The 20851-nt window shown below is 38.2% G+C and overlaps 1 protein-coding gene across 2 annotated transcripts in view; it reads left to right on the forward strand.

The window, feature by feature from the left end:
• DSG2 (desmoglein 2) overlaps positions 1–20851 on the forward strand; it is a 50728-nt gene that overhangs the window by 21835 nt on the left and 8042 nt on the right. For both annotated transcript variants that reach the window (XM_004059303.5, XM_063699140.1), the window contains exons 4-12: positions 778–939; positions 1081–1225; positions 2063–2229; positions 4428–4565; positions 4677–4862; positions 10988–11253; positions 15277–15419; positions 16208–16435; positions 18789–19016. In XM_004059303.5, coding sequence (XP_004059351.3) covers positions 778–939; positions 1081–1225; positions 2063–2229; positions 4428–4565; positions 4677–4862; positions 10988–11253; positions 15277–15419; positions 16208–16435; positions 18789–19016 — 1663 coding nt within the window. The remainder of the gene's footprint in view (positions 1–777; positions 940–1080; positions 1226–2062; positions 2230–4427; positions 4566–4676; positions 4863–10987; positions 11254–15276; positions 15420–16207; positions 16436–18788; positions 19017–20851) is intronic.

The raw sequence follows: 20851 nt of genomic DNA on the forward strand, positions 1-20851 counted from the left end.
AAAATGTATGATGTGCTTACAGAATTTTTAAATATTCAAGATATATCTGAAAATTAGCAGAGCTTACTTTTTAGCATAAAGTATCAACTTTAAGATTCTCTTTCCCATTCCAGAAGATGCAGCATCATTGGCAAAAATATAGATAACTTTGAGTTTTGATTTAACTAAGAGTAAAGGGATTTGGCACTGGTAACACAAAATATTCAGTGCTCAAAAGAGGATGTCATAAAATGTCATATTCAAGATGAACTGGTGTCTATTACTAGGTAGGGGGACCATCTTCATCTGCCTGAGACAGTCGTGGTTTATGCCTGCTGTCCTGGCTTAATAATTAATATCTGTGTTTTCACTCTCAAGGGGTCCAATTTTTTTGATAAATTATGTGATAGTGTTGCTACTCTATATTTCAAAGTTGGCATGCACAAACATAAACCCTTCATTTTTCCCCCCCAAAGCTTTTCTTCATAAGTTCTACCCATTTTGGTAATTGACGCTATAATTCCCTCCAGTTTTTCAAGCCAAAAATGTACCACACACTATCAGTTCTATTCCAGAAATATATTCCAAATCTGCTGCTTCTCTTCAACTCCACTGCCATTCCCCTAGTCCAAGTCATGTCATCTCTGGCCTGTATTACCAAAGAACTTCAGAAGGAAATTGTCCATAAAAATATTTACCTGTAATTATAGAGAATCACTTCTCAGGCTTTTGGCTAAGATCAAATCTAGTAAATTACAGAGAGTTCAACCTGAAACATTCCTGTTATTTTTATGTTAGATACATTCTGATCTTGCAGAAGAAAGAGGACTCAAAATTACTTACAAATACACTGGAAAAGGGATTACAGAGCCACCTTTTGGTATATTTGTCTTTAATAAAGACACTGGAGAACTGAATGTTACCAGCATTCTTGATCGAGAAGAAACACCATTTTTTCTGGTAAGAAGAATAATTTTACATTTATTAGTTTGTAGTTTTTCTGTCATAATAAGTATCATTTGTTTTATTTTTTCATAGTATAGTAATTTAGTTTTCTTAGCTTAAATCTAATCTTATTTATTATTTATGTCATGATTTCAGCTAACAGGTTACGCTTTGGATGCAAGAGGAAACAATGTAGAGAAACCCTTAGAGCTACGCATTAAGGTTCTTGATATCAATGACAACGAACCAGTGTTCACACAGGATGTCTTTGTTGGGTCTGTTGAAGAGTTGAGTGCAGCACGTAAGAGTCTTTTTTTTTTTTTAATAAATAAATACCTAAGATTACTTTATCCCCACTGTAAATAAACACTAAATTTCATATCTTAATGAAAGTTGAGTATTACCTACAGAACAAATGATAAGAAAGCAGTTCAGAACTGCTTTCCTTATAGGTTTAAAGGACTTTACATGCCATTGCTTTTACCCTCAGAACAGATAGGGTAGATTAATGTGACGGATAAGGTCTCTGTAGCAACTACTCAACTCTGCTGTCTGCAGGAAAGCACCATAGACAATATGTAAACAAATGAGCCTAGCTGTGTTCCAATAAAACTTTATTTACAAAAACAGGTGGCTGGTTAGCTTTGGCCCTACAGCTTTGGCTATAGTTTGCTGACCTGTAAGTTGTATTATTTTTACTGTAAGGTTTATTCACAACATTGTTCAACACAGTGCTCTTCATGAGGACCCGAATGAGAGATTTCTTTTTGACCATGATACAAAGAATAGTTACGCTTCTCCTGATTTGTTTGTATCTTAATAGATATCAGGATCATGTACCTGCTCATGTTACTTTCTTTGTATTGGCTACTAATACTATTATAAACAAATCTGTCCCCTTATACAGCAATTTTTCAGGACTCTACCCTCAGCCTTGCCTTCATCTTGTTTTTACTATTGTTATATCCCATTCACGCTTATGTCCTCATCCAGTTAAATGTTATATTGTGCTCAACTGTATGTGATTTTGATAAGCACCTGAAATCTTTTTTGGAACAAGCTAAAATTATAAATAAAATAACAGGTAAATGTGCTTAAAGTTGAATTTCATCTTAGACATCTTTATTTCTAATGCCAGATACACTTGTGATGAAAATCAATGCAACAGATGCAGATGAGCCCAATACCCTGAATTCGAAAATTTCCTATAGAATCGTATCTCTGGAGCCTGCTTATCCTCCAGTGTTCTACCTAAATAAAGATACAGGAGAGATTTATACAACCAGTGTTACCTTGGACAGAGAGGTAAGTTAATATGTTATGTTGCCCATCTTTAAACTCTCTATCCTTTCCAGTTTCTCCTCTCTTTTTCTTTTCTAATTTTCTTATTTTGTTCTGTATTCCTTATCCATAGGATAACTCTTGGAATTACTCTCTTTTAGGGATGTGTTGTCCAATATGGGCCATGTGACTATTGAGCACTTAAAATGTGACTGGCCCAAATTGTAATGTGCCGTTTCCACTTCGAATGTGTAATATATGCACCAAATTTGAAAAGCTTAATGTGAAAAATGCGAAATATGACCTTAATGTTTTTTGTGATCATTGCATGTTAAAATAATATTTTAGATATCATGGATTAAATAAAATATACTTGTTTAAAATTGTTATCACGTGTTTCTTTTTAAAATGTGGCTACTAGAAGATTTAAAATTACATAAAAACAGAACCATTCTAGGGCTTCTCCTATCAGGGTTCTGTTTGCTAGAGGTTCCTAAAACATTTCTCAGTTTGCAGTTCTCTAATGAAACATTAGGAGGCTCCTCCACGGCTAGTACATAGGAGGCAGTGAGGAAAGGGATGAAAATAGGAATCCTAGTTAGAGAATAAAAGTATCTGTAAAGGAGAGAATTACTCTAAATCCCAAATTGAAGAAAAATTTGAGTAGGTTTACTAGGAAGGCATTTCTCTCGAACATTTCACTTTATTATTTCTAACTGAAAGGGAAATTTTTAAATAAAAAGGGGAGATAGAAGATTTTTTAAATGCTGTATACATAAAGGTTTTAACAGCGTACAAGAGTAAAATGTAGTTGATCATAAAGTACACTCTTTGTCATCAGATATAAATCATCATCCAAGTGCACTACGTTCAGTATTTCTTAGAGAAATGATTGGCCGGGCGCGGTGGCTCATGCCTGTAATGCCAGCACTTTGGGAGGCTGAGGTGGGCAGATCACAAGGTCAGGAGATCGAGACCATCCTGGCTAACACGGTGAAACCCCATCTCTACTAAATATACAAAAAATTAGCTGGGCGTGGTGGCGGGCACCTGTAGTCCCGGCTACTCGGGAGGCTGAGGCAGGAGAATGGTGTGAACCCCGGGGGCAGAGCTTGCAGTGAGCTGAGATGGTGCCACTGCACTCCAGCCTGGGCAACAGAGCAAGACTCCATATCCAAAAAAAAGAAAAGAAAAATGATTTAATTCTGCCCAAATTGGAAGGATTGTGCCCAACAGGCTTAAGGGAATGTTTATAAAATTAAAGAATATGATTACACCTAAAATTCTACTCTACACCTTTTCACATAAAATTAAAATGGAAAAGTGTTACTTTGCATTAGTAGTGTGATTTTAAACAAGCTGCTATTTCTAAAGGACAGAAAGTTTAGCCAATAATAATGGCTGTTAACTTACTGGCCATTTACCTTCTGCCAGGTACTGTTCTAAGCCTTTTTATGGATTAACCTATTTAATCCACATAGAAACCCTGTGAGGCAGATTCACTTATTATCCTCATCTTACACATAAAGAACCCGAAGGTCAAAGCGAATAAGTGCATGTCCAACACAGTCAGTAAGTGACGATGCCAGAATTGGAACCCAGGCAGATGGCTCCAGGGTCCTGGTGTCCTGCTGTGCACTGAGTGGTTCTGCCCTATGCAGGACCCCAAGCACTGGCACTACCTGCCCTCCTAAATTCCAGCCACACTGAACAGAGCCATAGTAAGGGGACCTCATGGAAGAGAAGAAGTGACATCTGAGAAGCCGTTCTCTAGGACACATACTATAAGAATCAAATCTCTGGGGAATTCTGGACAAAGTTCACCCAGTTTTGCCTTCACTAACCAAGTTTATTTAGGACCAGCTTTTCCTCACTAAGAATGAAGTGCAGGACAGAAAGAACCAATTCCTACAGTTCCACCTCACTTTCAGTAGAGAATAAGCTACATTTTCAATAGTGGCTCCTTTGTGCAGACTATCTCCTGATAATATCACCAATGACTTATTGAAGAATTTGACTATCTACAACTCCCGAGGCTTTTCTGTTCCTCTGCAAAAGCTCTGACTGCAAGTAAATAGTATCTTCACACAAATAATAGCAGATCATAAAACAGATTTGTAAATAAAATATACTGTGGTACGTGATAAACTGGACTAAAACCAGAAAGCCAGATGTAAGAGTGACTCTTTTCACCCAGCTGGACATTTTTCATTGCTCTGCAGGAACACAGCAGCTACACTTTGACAGTAGAAGCAAGAGATGGCAATGGAGAAGTTACAGACAAACCTGTAAAACAAGCTCAAGTTCAGATTCGTATTTTGGATGTCAATGACAATATACCTGTAGTAGAAAATAAAGTGGTAACTATTATTCTTCTAATAACTGTACCTATTTATTTATATTTTAGTCCTGATTAAAAATATATCACTTGTATTTCATTGAAATAAAAATCATGTGTTCGTGTTTTGCAGCTTGAAGGGATGGTTGAAGAAAATCAAGTCAATGTAGAAGTTACGCGCATAAAAGTGTTCGATGCAGACGAAATAGGTTCTGATAATTGGCTAGCAAATTTTACATTTGCATCAGGAAATGAAGGAGGTTATTTCCACATAGAAACAGATGCTCAAACTAATGAAGGAATTGTGACCCTTATTAAGGTAAGTACTAAGTATTCAAAACTGGCGTGGGCCAAGTTGGTGCTGGAAAGGAATCTAATATATTTTGAGCCCTGAACACTTAGAAGTGCTTTACATACTCAATTAACTAGCACTACAGTTGTTTGAGAAAGGAGCCATCCCTATTTGCCCAAGTTCTATGGTTAGGAAGTGGTCACACTATGGTTCAAATTCATATCAGGGGACTCTAATCCTAGCCAGACAGCATGGTACCACCATCATTACTGCTTAGCTCATTTCCAGGCTTTCTTGCAGCTCATACCTGGCGATCACATTCTCACATCACAATCTCTTGCCTCTACTGAGTATCCCCTCAATTACTACCTCTGATTTTATCTACTTAAGAGTAAAGCCAGCCCCACACTTTGAGAAGCCAAGGCGGCAGATAGCTTGAGCTCAGGAGTTCGAGACCAGCCTGGACAACATGGCAAATCCCTGCTTCTATGAAAAAAAATACAAAAATTAGCTGGGCATGGCGGCACATGCCTGTAGTCCCAGCTACTAAAGAGGCTTAGGTGAGAGGATAGCTTGAACCCAAGAGGCGGAGGCTGCAGTGAGCCGTGGTCACACTGCTGCACTCCAGCCTGGGCAAGAGTGAGACCCTGACTCAAAAAAAAAAAAAACCCGAAACAAAACCAGTAAACCCAGGCCTCACTAATAACATCTAAAAATAAAAGCTGTGATAACTTGATAGTTAAGTGTGCCTAAGAATCACCTCATAAAACTGCATGCCAAAAATGTAGGTTCCTGGTCTCATCAACAAAAAGTTTCATTGGGCAGGTTTCAGGAACTTGTCTTTTTAACAAAAATCCACTTGTGATTCTAATATTAGTATGAGGCTCACATTTGGAAATACAATATACTAAGTTCTTGTGCTTAATTGAGTCAAAGAAGGGAAAATTGAACTAAATAGGGATATTAAGCATTTATGTCGAATTACAGGATGGGCCGGGTGTGGTGGCTCAGGCCTGTAATCCCATCCCAGCACTTTGGGAGGCCGAGGAGGGCGGATCATGAGGTCAGGAGTTCGAGACCAGCCTGGCCAACATGGTGAAACCCCATCTCCACTACTAAAAATACAAAAATTAGCCGAGTGTGGTGGTGCACGCCTGTAATTCCAGCTTCTCAGGAGGCTGAGGCAGGAGAATCACTTGAACCTGGGAGGCGGAGGTTGCAGTGAGCCAAGATCGCGCCATTGCCCTCAAGCCTGGGCAACAAAGTGAGATTCCGTCTCAAGAAATATAGGTAAGGAATAATATCAGTGTATTTTAAGTAGCTTATATTAGAATTGCCTTACCAGATTTTAAAATAAAATGCAAAGCTACAGTTCCAAAATACTATTTCATTAAATTACACATAGGCAAAAATTGATTCCAGAAGTTTCGAAATTCTTATGAAAACTTAATATATAACAGACTGGGTAAAACTCTGACAGTGGAAAGAGGAATAATGGTGATATAAATGTATAACAGAATAGGGAAGAATTAACTTGAGGTTTCATGATAATTGAGCACCACTTATTGACAGCTACTATATGCATTTAAGCTACCTTTTTAAAAGCAGAGTAAAATTGAGTAGCATTACCTCATGTTTAAAGAGAAGAACTCATGATTATTGAAGAAATGGATCATGTCATTTGAGACAAAATCTGTTTATCTGCTTGTGTAGAAATATAATTTTTAAGCCATCAATTTATAGGTATGACCATGCCAGATACCTGAGATAGAAAAGCCAATTATACTTGCAAGGAGAAACAGTCAGATATTGATGAATGACAGAGGTGCTAGCATAGAATTGTCATGTGCCACATACGAACGTTTCAGTCAGTGACAGACTACATATATGACGATGGCCCCGTTAAATTATCATGGAGCTGAGAAATACAGAGTAAGGATGTAAAGAAAAAAAATATTTTTGTGTAGCTGCACAGTGTGTTTGTGTCTTAAGCTAAGGCTCATTACAAAAGAGTCAAAAAGTTAAGAAAATATTTAAAAGTTTATAGAGAAGTTATGGTAAGCTAAGCCTAATTTATTATTGGAGAAAGAAAGTTTCATTTTTTTTTTAATTTAGTGTCGCCTAGGTACAGTATTTACAAAGTCTGCAGTAGTGTACGGTAACGTCTTAGGCCTTCATATCCATTCACTCACTCACTCAGAGTAACTTTCAGTCTTGCAAGCACCACTTATGGTGAGTGCTCTATACAGCTGTACCATTTTTCAAATCTTTACTATCATATTTTTACTATACCTTTTCTATGTTTAAGCATGTTTAAGTACACAAATACTTACTATTATATTATAATTGCCTACAATATTCAGTACAGTAACATGCTATACAGGTTTGTAGCATAGGAGCAATAGGCTATACCATATAGTGTAGGTGTATAGTAGGCTTTACCATCTAGGTATGTGTGAGTTCACTCTGTGATGTTTGCACCTCAACAAAATTGCCTAACTGCATTTCTCATTTCTCAAATCATTAAGCAATGCATGACTGTATTTTTAGTGTACTATGATAGCACAAAAAAGGGATATAGTTATTTCTATCAAGAGGGATGTGGATAAAAAAACAATAGAATGAGTATTACAATGAAAGCAACCGAGTGAGATAATTACAAAGCCATTGTCTCAATTATGTAATGAATTGCTTCCAAATTATAAGGGCAGCAATCAGATTCCATCGAAAGGAATTTAGACAAAAAAGATATACAAGTAGCAAATACCCACATGAAAAGATGCCAACATCATTAGTCATTAGGGAAAATCAAATTAAAACTATAAGAGATACCACTTTACCTTCTAGAATGGCAGAAATGAATATCTTAGTCCGTTTGGGCTGCTACAACAAAATGCCATCATCTGGGTAGCTTATTAACAACAGAAATTTATTTCTCACAGTTCTGGAGGCTGGAAAGCCCAAGATCAAAGCAGATGCAATGTCTGGGCAGGTCCCGCTTTCTGGCTTATACACAGTGCCTTCTTGTTGTATCATCACATAGTGGAACATCCAACAAGCTCCACTAGGCATCTTTTAAAAGAGCATTGATCCCGGGATCTCCCAAAAGCCCCACTCTTAATATCATCACTTTGAGAGTCAGGATTTCAGCACGTGAGTTTTAAGGCGACACAAACATTCAGACAATAGCAATCAAAAAGATTGACAACACCAATTATTGGCAAAAATATAGAGAAACTGGATTGCTGGTGGAATTGTAACATGATACAGGCAGTTTGACAGTTTCTTTTAAAAGTTACACAAGAGTAGTTATATGACCCAATGATTTGATTCTTAGGTTTCCACCCAAGAAAAATAAAAACAGGTCTATACAAAGACATGTATGCAAATGTTCATAGCAGCATTATTCATAATAAAAAAAAAAACTAATAGCAGTCCAAATGTCCATCAGCTGGTGAGTAGATAAACAGAATGTGGTGTATTCATATAATGGAATACTAATGAGCAATAAAAAGGAATGAAGTACTGATACAAGCTACAACACGGATGAACCTCAAAAACATTATGCTATGGGCTGGGCGCGGTGGCTCCCGCCTGTAATCCCAGCACTTTGGGAGGCCAAGGTTGGGGGATCACCTGAGCTCAGGAGTTTGAGACCAGCCTGGGCAACATGGTGAAACCCTGTCTCTACTAAAACAAAATTAGCCAGGTTTGGTAGTGCATGCCTATAATTCCAGCTGCTTGGGAGGCTGAAGCAGGAGAATTGCCTGAACCCGGGAGGCAGAGGTTGCTGTGAGCCAGCATCATGTCACTTCATCCCAGCCTAAGAGACAGAGCAAGACTCCATCTCAAAAAAAAAAAAAAAAAAAATTTGCTGATTTTGCTATGTATAAGGAGCCAGACACAAAATACTACATATTACATGATTCCATTTACTTGAAATTTCTAGAAAAGGTGAAACAATGGGGATAGAAAGCGGACTGGGATTGCTTGGAGTGGGGAGTCTGAGTGGGAACTGACTACAAACACATGTAAAGGAACTTTTGGGGGTGAAGGAGTGTTCTAAAACTGGACCATAGTGATGATTGCAAATCCAGAACTCATCATGCTGTACACTTAAAATGGGCAAATTTTATTGTATATAAGTTATACCTGAATGAAGCTGTCCAAAAAGGATAAAGGAGATGAACAGATATTTTTAAATATGGAAATAGAGATAGTAAATAGTCACATGAGAAAAATTCACAGCTTTGTTAACAAATTAACAAATAAACTTACAATCTTTAATGTTATTAAAAAATAGCAAAAATGGAAATGATAAAATAAGTTTAGAGTTGTAAAAAATAGAGGTCTATTCCCTCACACAGTGCTCTTGATACTGAAAATTTTCCATTTGCTTTGGAGCATTATGGCTATTTATGACTAACACTATGAAACACTTATGGCCCCAATACCTAGCTTTTATTTATTTATTTATTTTTTCATGGTCTTGGCCTTTGGATACTAATGACATCTGGCTGGAAGATTTTATTTCTCATCCGGCATATATCATGCCATCAAACAAGCATGTCAAGTGCAAGAGTGACTTAAATAAACTAACAAGCTTTCACAAAGATATTACAATCACAAAGGATGTATTTTCTCTAGTCTTTTTCTCCTGTGTCCTTGTCTCAACATCACAGTGATCCATATTTTTAAAGGGTGCAGAAGTTGTGATCCATCCAGAGCCCAATAGAGGGGAAAACTGACTGACTTATTTTGGTGAAAATAAGTAGTGGTAGCTCCAAAGGAAGGAAATTCACAATGAATTCTCCAAAAAACAAGTGAAAAGCTTTGCTGTAATTCATGTAAACATGCCTAATATATTTAATTTTATACTGAAGAAACAAGCAAAAATGTTTAGTGCATCTAAATGGTCAGAGATACTGGAAATAAAAAGCAACAGGACCTAAGTAAACTTTAGGTAGTTCTTTTATTAATAGGATATAGGTCAACAGAGGAAAAATAATGTGTATAAAAATGCTGAGAGCAGTATTTATTATATTTAGAAATTGTGATAGCCCAAATGCCTAATTATAGAATGACTGTCTATATCTAAGTAGTAGAATACTATGGAAATGTTTATAAAAAGAAACATTGAAAAGTTGGAACATAAAATATGTATACAGTAATGAACTGATTATTTCAAATGGAAATTGTGCTATTACAAAGAACTATTTGAAGAAAGGTTAATCTTTTATGGAATTAACAGCAAACCAGATATTAATAGGTATTATGCTAAAAAAGAGGAGAGTGGGGTTCTTTGTTTAAACAGATTTGAAAATCTCCAGGTTTCTTCTTTACTCCAGGAATTCAAGTATTTTAATATGCTAATGTGTAATATATAGCTATATTAGAGGGACAGAGCTCACAGAGCTACCACTACTTATTTTCACTAAAATAAACCCATAGAACACATTTTAAGGAATACTGATTTATACTGAATGCCCACTAATTTTTTACATTAGAAAAAAAATCACTTCAGATTGTTAAATATATATACACATATCTATAGATATGTGTGTGTGTATGTTTTGAGACAGGGTCTCACTTTATTGCCCAGGCTGAAGTGCAGTGGCATGATCATGGCTCACTGCAGCCTCAACCCTCTGGGCTCAAGCAATCCTCCCACCTCAGCCTCCTAAGTAGCTAGGACCACAGGCACGAGCTATCATGCCCAGCTAATTTTTGTATTTTTTTGTACAGATGGGAACTCCCTATGTTGCCCAGGCTGGTCTCAAACTTCTGGGCTCAAGTGATCTACCTGCCTTGGCTTCCCAAAGTGCTGGGATTACAGGCGTGAGCCACCATGCCTGAACAAAATATATATATATATATATATATATATATATATATATATATTTACAGTAATTTCAACATTTAGGAAAATAAATTGGTAATACTTCCTAAACATCCTTAACATTTATGACTATCCAGATTGACAGAATTTTTATTTGCTTGGTGTCAGTGTAAGAGTTGGACTATTCAGTGCTGCTATATTTCCTGTTCATTAAATTATTGTATCTAACATTAAAACCACACGTGTATATGTATATGTGTGTATGTCTTCTGTTTTCTCTTTGAAAAGAATTCCCTTTGGTTTTCCCTTTCAGGAAGTAGATTATGAAGAAATGAAGAATCTTGACTTCAGTGTTATTGTCGCTAATAAAGCAGCTTTTCACAAGTCAATTACGAGTAAATACAAGCCTACACCCATTCCCATCAAGGTCAAAGTGAAAAATGTGAAAGAAGGCATTCATTTTAAAAGCAGCGTCATCTCAATTTATGTTAGCGAGAGCATGGATAGATCAAGCAAAGGCCAAATAATTGGAAAATTTCAAGCTTTTGATGAGGACACTGGACTACCAGCCCATGCAAGGTAAGAGAGAGTGACACGTGTATTTCTTTATTTTAAATTATTTTCAGTGCCTATTTTCAAAAATCATAATCAAATCTGAACACTTCATTCCTTCAAATCCAGCATTATAGTTCCCCAAAGGTCTACAAGTTAAATTTTCCAAAGATGTGTCTATAACTGAGAGACGACGGGGAATTTTCACCAGAATCCACCTTCTTCAACCACCTGTGTGTGAGGAGGAAGCTGGTTTACTCACCACTGAAACAGTTCTGGCTAGAGATGGCTAAAAAGCAACAAAGGAAAAGTTCAGGAAAAAACTTTTTAAAACCTGTCTTATTTCCTAAAAGATTGTTATTGGAGGGTGAGAACATAGCAGATAACATCCACAAGATTTACTTTATACAAGTTACATAATGTATTTTAATATGGGGAAACCAGCTTTACTTAACGCATAAATCTTGGGAATGAATCTTCATTTAAACCTATTTGTTTCAGAGATTAATGAGCCTTCTACATTGTTTATGTTTGTCTTGATCATGGTGACCTTTACTCAGAGTACATTTATTGAGAACCTACAAGATGCTCACTGTGTTGGAAGAGACTAGTTTGTGTCCACTCTGTAGTGGCACCTTATTGTGTGATGCTTTCAAATTTTCAAAGTAAATTTACATCTTAGATCTGAGTGCCGTGCCACGGAAAGACCATTCTCTACAGAGCTGTTATTTATGGAGCTCTAGTTACTGTTACTGCAGTTGAATTTAAAGAATCCCCACCTGCTGTCCCAGACACAACTTTAGTGACTTCCTGCTCAGTGCCAGAGCTGCCTGGTTGCTTGAGTGTCCTTATACACCTGTGTCCCTGTCTTAGTCCATTTGAGCTGCTGTAACAAAAATACATTAGACCAAGTAATTTATAAACAGCAGATTTGTTACTCACAGTTCTGAAGGCTGGGAAGTCCATCAAGGCACCAGCCAACAGATTTGGTATCTGGTGAGTCTCGCTGTCTGCTTCCAAGATGGCACCATCTTGCTGCATCCTCACGTGGCCAAAGGAGCACGGGAACTCACTGGAGTCTCTTTTTTAAGAGCACTAATTCCATTCATGAGGGTGGTGCCCTCATGACTTAATCACTTACCAAAGGCCCCACCTCTTAATATGATCATACTGCATATTAGACTCCAACATAAGAATTTCCGAGGGTTACAAACATGAAAATCATAGCAGTCCCGGTGTACCAGTGCTTCCTAAAACATTGTATTTAAGTGCATCGCCAAGTGTAGCAAGAATGAAAATGTGGAAGAAGCTCCTCAACAACCTTTTTCCTTTTAGTGAATCGGCTTTTCATGGAATTCCTTAAATAATGTTTTTTCCAAAATAATGTTAACAAACAGCTTCCACCATATTTTCTGTAGTGCCTTGGTGACATTCTTTGGCCCGCTGTGCTCCTCTTGAGTTATGTGGTCTAGTTGGTCTAGTTTTAATTTTCTCAACTCTATACCTCACAAGACAGTATACCCAACTGAATTTACAAAATTGAGGATGAATTTTCTATATGATCATTTTTCACTGCTGTCTATGGAGAAACTTATATGTTTAAACTAATTATATACCAATAATATGTGGCCACTTATTGAAGCTTCTGTTTCCCACCAAAGTATTGACTTCTGGCTGCTGTTTTTTGTTTGTTTGTTTGTTTGTTTGTTTGTTTAGGGGCCATGAATATATCAAAAGACTGTGTGTTCTGCCTGGAAGAATAATGAACCCTGCCTTTTTTATTTCTTAGTGTTTTATTGTATTCTTTAGAATGCAGTTACAGAATTTTAGAAAGAAAAGGTCTTAAAGACCAGCTCAAACCTATTATTTTACAGATAAGGAATGGAGGCACAGCCAAGTTAAATTATTTTCCAAATGTTTACCTAACTAATTAGTGGTTGTTATTTTGAAACACTGATAAGGGGCTGGGTGTGGTGGGTTCATGCCTGGCATCTCAGCACTCAAGAATCTTAGGCAGGAGGATCACTTGAGGCCAGGAGTTCAAGACCAACCTGGGCAACACAGCAAGACCTTGTCTCTACAAAAAAAAATTTTTTTTTCAATTAGCCAGGCATGGTGGCACATGTTTGTAGTCCCCACTACTGGGGAAGCTTAGACAGGGGGATTGCTTAAGCCTAGGAGTTCAAGGTTCCAGCGAGTTGCCATCACACCACTGCATTCCAGACTGTTTGTCATAATTTACTGTTTTATTGATTATTCATGTGTATCAGCTGTTTACAGATATTTGATATAACATGTAAGCAGCTATGCTACTTGAATGATGTCTAGCTTTTACAACAGAGAACAGAAGATTTCTTAAATGAGATTAAACAAACACATTGTGAAACGTAATCCGTATTTCTAAGACTCTGCCTTTATTATCGGTATGAATGTTGGTAAACCATAGACAGCAACTTATGTCTAAGCTTTAAAATTTCAGACATGAAATTCAAAACTAATTGTGAAAATCAAAATGTATTATTATTTACTGGTAGCAATATTAAGAGGCAGAAAAATTTAGTTCAAGTGTATAATTGGAAATAGCACTATAAATAAATATTGCTATAAATTGGCCACTCATTCCTGTGTGCCTCGAAGCCACTTAATAGAAAATAAATTAACAATTTGATTGAGCAAACCAAGATACTCATATGTTTGGTTGGTACTGGTATTTTTATGTTAAACTCATTGGTATTCATTAACTAATTACATACATTTCTTTTTTTTTTTTTTTTTTTTTTTTTTTGAGACTAAGTCTTGCTCTGTCACTCAGGCTGGAGTGCAGTGGCACGATCTCGGCTTACTGCAACCTCTGCCTCCCGGGTTCAAGCAGTTCTGCTTCAGCCTCCCAAATAGCTGGAATTACAGGTGCCCACCACCACACCCAGATAATTTTTGTATTTTTAGTAGAGATGGGGTTTTACCCTGTTGGTCAGGCTGGTCTTGAACTCCTGACCTCAGGTGATCCATCCGACTCGGCTTCCCAAAGTGCTAGGATTATAGGTGTGAGCCACCACGCTCGGCCAGTTACATACATTTCTGAAAACATAATATGGACATTTGCCTTGCTCTCCCAGCATTGGCTCCTTCCACACTAATTCTCCTTGCTTTGAGGGAAGAAACCCAGAAACGATTTTATCGGCATTGTTTCCACTTTTAACCAGTTCTACCTGAAAGAAAATTATTACCCCAATAATCAATAGTATCAGAAAATTTTTAGATGCTTCCGTTTAAAATGATCATTGATTTTTTTTTTTTTTTTTTTTTTTTGAGAAGGAGTTTTGCTCTGTCACCCAGGCTAGAGTGCAGTGGCGCGATCTCGGCTCACTGCAACCTCCACCTCCTGGGTTCACGCAGTTCTCCTGCCACAGCCTCCTGAGGAGCTGGGATTACAGGCACGTGCCACCATGCCCGGCATTTTTTGTGTTTTTAGTAGAGACGGGGTTTCACCGTGTTGACCAGGCTGGTCTCAAACTCCTGACCTTAAGTGATCCACCAGCCTCAGCCTCCCAATGTGCTGGGATTACAGGCGTGAGCCACCACACCTGGCCCCTGCGATCATTGATTTTTAAAGTTGATGTTTGTAAATGTTGCTAACGCCCCCAATAAACAACAGAACATAAGACTGCTCTTCTCCACCAGTGCTTATTGTATAACTAAGTTATTCCCCAAAAGTTTAACCCAACTTTAAGGGACACTAAATCAAATGCCATAGGACAGACTGCAGAGCAACTTAAAAACTTGAGTTAGTGGTTAGTGGGCTCAAGAGAATCACCCTTAATTTTATGTCTTGGGTATGTTGCAGGAATAAGGAAGGTCCAATTTAAGTGTGACATGCAGTAAAGAGAGGGGCTTTTAGGATGGTTTTACAAAATTAAAAACATTCAAAACAAATGCCTGTAATAACAACATATTTAAAGAGAAGAAAAGTAAGCTTGAAAGAGCTGTAGATGTTAGAGATTTCCAATTCATGCAGAATTCAAAATTAATTTTATGTTTGTTTTATGACAGATATGTAAAATTAGAAGATAGAGATAATTGGATCTCTGTGGATTCTGTCACATCTGAAATTAAACTTGCAAAACTTCCTGATTTTGAATCTAGATATGTTCAAAATGGCACATACACTGTACAGATTGTGGCCATATCAGAAGGTAAGTTATTAAATAGATCTTTTTCTTGATTATATGTATTTAGATTTTTATTTTCCAACATCAGAAACCATTGATTTGATTGTGTATAAAAACCTAATCTCGGCCGGGAGCAGTGGCTCACACCTGTAATCCCAGCACTTTGGGAGGCCAAGGCAGGTGGATCACGAGGTCAAGAGATCAAGACCATTCTGGCCAACATGGTGAAACCCCGTCTCTACTAAAAATACAAAAATTAGCTGGGCATGGTGGCATGCATCTGTAGTCCCAGCTACTCAAGAGGCTGAGGCAGGAGAATTGCTTGAACCCAGGAGGTAGAGGAGCGGAGATCGCGCCAGACAAAGGGAGACTCCAACTCAAAAAAAAAAAACAAAAACAAAAACCTAATCTCACCCCAGCACAGTTGCTTGTGTCTGTAATCCCAGCTACTCAGGCAGCTGAGATGGTTGGAACACTTGAGCCCAGGAGTTTGAGACCAGCCTGGACAAAAAAGCAAGACACCATCTTCAAAAAAAAACTGAGGGGTAGATCAAATTAAAAAATAGATGTCTAAAAAAATTTTTTAGTAAGATGAAATAAGCACCTAATTTCTCCAGTAGATAAATCTCACATTTCTACTTGGTAAGTGGATTAAAAGATATTACTTCATCCAAATTTGAAACATATCTAGGATAGAAAATGTCCTAAGTGGTTAGTACCTTCTCCACTCCAAATTGGCAAGGGAATTCAAACTATGTCTGTTGTCAGCAATAGGAACAGAATGTACATACTTTTTCTCTCTTATTTTTAAGATTATCCTAGAAAAACCATCACTGGCACAGTCCTTATCAATGTTGAAGACATCAACGACAACTGTCCCACACTGATAGAGCCTGTGCAGACAGTCTGTCACGATGCACAGTATGTGAATGTTACTGCAGAGGACCTGGATGGACACCCAAACAGTGGCCCTTTCAGTTTCTCCGTCATTGACAAACCACCTGGCATGGCAGAAAAATGGAAAATAGCACGCCAAGAAAGTAAGCAAAATCACTGGACTACATAGAAATCTAAATATTAAGCATGATATCTAAAATATTTGTAAGTTGTATTTCTTCTCATAAATTATATTTCCAATATAGTTTTTTAAAGGAGTTTATGAAATGAGGTCCTGAACCTACTGACATATAGTATCTTTTATATGCTTATGGAGAGAAGAAAAATAATCTAAAATGTCTTGAAGGTAGCTGGGTATTCCCTAAATAGCCCTTGAAGTAGTTTTGTCTGGTAAGGTGAGGAGTACCAAGCCTTTGTCAGCACCACAATCGTAGTAGTTTGCCTTCTAAAAATCTTGTAGTAACAGTAATTCCATTTAAAACAACATTTATTGAGCACTTGCTATGTGCTAGGCATTCTGCTAGCCCATCCTATGTATTACCATATTTAATCCTTCCTTCAACATTATTCCCTGATTAAAGCTGAGGATACCTTGGTTTAACTGGAGGTAAGTAAAGCTCAAACCTAGAACATGATAGAAACAACATAACAGGGGAGTTATCTGATTCCCCCCTTCCCTATGTCAGTGGACATGTCCATATGTCCACATCCAGGACATCTAGATACATGGACCATATGACGTGTTGATGTGAGTTTTCAGATGTCCTTCAGGGTGGTTCTGAATGCAGAAAAGTCTATCCAGAAAACTATTTTGTTTTAAACAACTAGGGTTCATTTCAGTAAAATTTCAAAGACAATAGTCAGGTTTTTTTTTTAATTTACAGCTTTATTGTGTTAAGTCTAGCAAATGTTTGAAATCATTTTAAGAGGGTTTGAATAATGTTTAGTCCAATTAACAAATTAAACACCATCAATATTTCAAACTGTATTTACAGATTTAATATATTTAGTTTCCTTATATATTTCAGTGATCTGAATTAACAAAACCTCCCAGCCAGGCGCGGTGGCTTACGCCTGTAATCCCAGCACTTTGGGAGGCCAAGGCGGGCGGATCATGAGGTCAGGAGATCGAGACCATCCTGGCTAACACGGTGAAACCCCATCTCTACTAAAAATACAAAAAATTAGCCGGGCGTGGTGGCAGGCGCCTGTAGTCCCAGCTACTCGGGAGGCTGAGGCAGTAGAATGGCATGAACCCGGGAGGCAGAGGCAGGAGAATGGCATGAACCCGGGAGGCAGAGCTTGCAGTGAGCCGAGATTGTGCCACTGCACTCCAGCCTGGGCGACAGAGCGAGACTCTATCTCAACAAAAAAAGTCCCTATGATCCTTATACTCTAAAATTCTAATAAATTTAACTTACAAATACATTGAGTTGTATATTAGAGAATATTATCAATAACAAGTTGAAGCCGGTCATGGTAGCTCACGCCTTAATCCTAGCACTTTGGGAGGCTGAGGCGGGTGGATCACTTGAGGTCAGGAGTTTGAGACCAGCCTGGCCAACATGGTGAAACTCCATCTCTACTATAAATACAAAAATTAGCTGGGCATGGTGGTGGGCACCTGTAATCCCAGCTACTCAGAAGGCTGAGGCAGGTGAACCTGGGAGGCAGAGGTTACAGTGAGCCAAGATGGCAGCACAGCACTCCAGCCTGGGCAACAGAACGAGACTCCATTTCAAAAAATAAGAAGAGGAAGAAGTGTAAGAGTGCTAATGTTCCTTGGTCTTAGAAGGTGCATGCTGAAGAATGTCGTGCTATCTGTAACTTACCTTGAAATAGTTAAGAAACTTTAAAAAAAAAAGAAGAAGTGGGTATATAGAGGGCAAGAAAGCATTGTTGCAAAATGTAAACAGTTAGTGAAGGGTTTGTTAATATTCACTAAAATATTCTTTCAACTTTTCTGTAGGTTTGAATTTTTTTTCGATTTTGAATGTATATTTTGTTGAGAACAAAAAAAGAAGGGACTAGAGAAAACAAGATCAGCCCATTGTTGAAAATGATTAACGCTGAGGATGGGTACCATGGGGGTTATGCTCTTCTCTCTATTACTATGTTTGAAAAATTGCCTTAATGAGGTTTTTTTTAAAGAAATGGTAAAATAAAGGTCATTCAGTAGAAATGTTAACTCACCACTTGTTTGTCACTGTATTCCCAGTGTATAGAACAGTTCCTAGCTTTCCTAGACCCACACACATTGGTTACAGCTAATCATCATGAAAGTAAGGTGTCCAGGTCTGAACCTTTGCTATTTAAACTGCATATTCAGGGCCTATAGACAAATTTTAATGAGCACACTTCAATAAGTGAAGGAAGAACAAAGTACCTAATTGGAGTTAAATACAATCAGCAATGAAGGAACATTTGTGGAATTTAATGTTGCCTCATCCTTGGTAATCATTCGTTTTTATTTCCTTCTGCCTCCCAACCTTGTAGGTACCAGTGTGCTGCTGCAACAAAATGAGAAAGAGCTTGGGAGAAGTGAAATTCAGTTCCTGATTTCAGACAATCAGGGTTTTAGTTGTCCTGAAAAGCAGATCCTTACACTCACAGTTTGTGAGTGTCTACATGGCAGCGGCTGCAGGGAAGCACAGCATGACTCCTATGTGGGTCTGGGACCCGCAGCAATTGCGCTCATGATTTTGGCCTTTCTGCTCCTGCTATGTAAGTCTTTAAAAGCCACTTTGTTGTGCTTTTGGGAATCTGAGTGTACTCCTGGAGATGTGTTACTATGGTAGTCATTGATTTCTTCACAGTTATTCTTTAACCACACTAGAGCACTTTGAGGGTGAATAGGGAAACAACTGATGATTGGCAGATCACCAAAGCATAATATAAGACTCTTCAGAATTTTGTTTTATAAATGTATATCCTTTTCTGATTTCAGTAACTTAGAACTATTGGCATAAACTTCGCTGGTATTCCCATTTCGATGAGCTCTGTGAGGGCAGCATGCTGTCTGTTCTCTTCACTGCTGTATTCCCAGTGTGTGGAACAGAGCCTTGCATGTAGTAAGCACTCAAAAAAGATGTGTTGCATGACTTTGGGTTATGGGCACAAGGTTTTTTACAAACCCAGCTTATTCCAATTAATCCTGCTTTGTACATTCAACTTATCAGAGCTCCGCCTCCCTGATATTCCCTGCTTGGCTTGTTTCTTCATCAGCACCAAAAGTAGGCAGACCCTCTGAGCACTTCCTGTCCTTCCTGACCGTAAGATGTTCTCAACCAGTCCTGCCTGCCCTACCCACACTCCAAAGACCTTGGGTTTCCTTTTATAAAAGAACAAGGGACTGCATCCTGAGGTCACATGAAATATCACTCTACTTGACCACTGAATATGGACAGAGGGCTGCCTCCAAGGCAGCCTAGGCTAGTGCAGTGACAGAGGAGAAGTCTGTTAGACAAGGGATCCCCAACCCCCAGGCTACAGACCAGCACCTGTCCATGGCCTGTTAGGAACCCCGCCACACAGCAGGAGGTGAGTGGTGGAAGAGTGAGTGAAGCTTCATCTGTATTTACAGCCACTCCCCATCGCTCGTGTTACCACCTGAGCTCTACCTCCTGTTAGATCAGTGCTGGCATTCGATTCTTATAGGAGCTCAAACTCTATCGTGAACTACTCACGCCAAGAGATCCAGGTTGCGTGCTCCTTATGAGAATCTAATGCCTGATGACCTGTCACTGTCTCCCATCACCCCCAGATAGGACCATCTAGTTGCAGAAAAATAAGCTCAGGGCTCCCACTGATTCTACATTATGGTGAGTTGTATAATTATTTCATTATATATTATAATGTAATAATAATAGAAATAAAGTACACAATAAATGTAATGCACTTGAGTCATCCCAAAACCAACCCCCCTACCCCTAACTTCCCTGTGGAAAAACTGTCTTCCATGAAACCAGTCCCTGGTGTCAAAAAGGTTGGGGACTGCTGTATTAGAGCCATTGGTAGATGTGCAATTGAATGCACAGCACTCAACAGTCTGCAGTGTACTTTTATACCATCATCTCCATGCTATGGCTACATATACAGTTACATAACAGTAAATGACTTGTCTCAGCTTACCAAGTTTGTAGGTAGGTACTGGAGCTGGGACTATATCTTTTGCTCAGGGATTCCTTGCACTGCTTTCTCATCTCAGATTCCCTGGAGCCTAATGTGGTACTTGGCACATAATAGACACTTGATGAATGTTTGTTAAAATTGTTGAATTGCCACTGGCTGATTTCAGTCTTCTTATTAATCATAGTAGCTGTAGTTAATGTGCTGTTGACTGTTTGACATAAAAACGAATGTAGGCAGTAGCCAGTTCATCATTGGAAGCTGCCAAATGGGAGTGGCAGATGGGCATGCAGGTGTGTTTAATTCTTTACTGCATTGATCAAGGGGTCAGCCTTGGTCTCTGCTTCCTCCTAGGGGTAAAATAAAATCTAAGAAGAGGGCTCTGAAATTGTTATATGTTTCACTTTATTATTTCTAATTACTGTTTTCAA

This window comes from Gorilla gorilla, chromosome 17 (assembly GCF_029281585.2).
Source record: "Gorilla gorilla gorilla isolate KB3781 chromosome 17, NHGRI_mGorGor1-v2.1_pri, whole genome shotgun sequence".
Classification (NCBI taxonomy): Eukaryota; Metazoa; Chordata; class Mammalia; order Primates; family Hominidae; genus Gorilla; species Gorilla gorilla.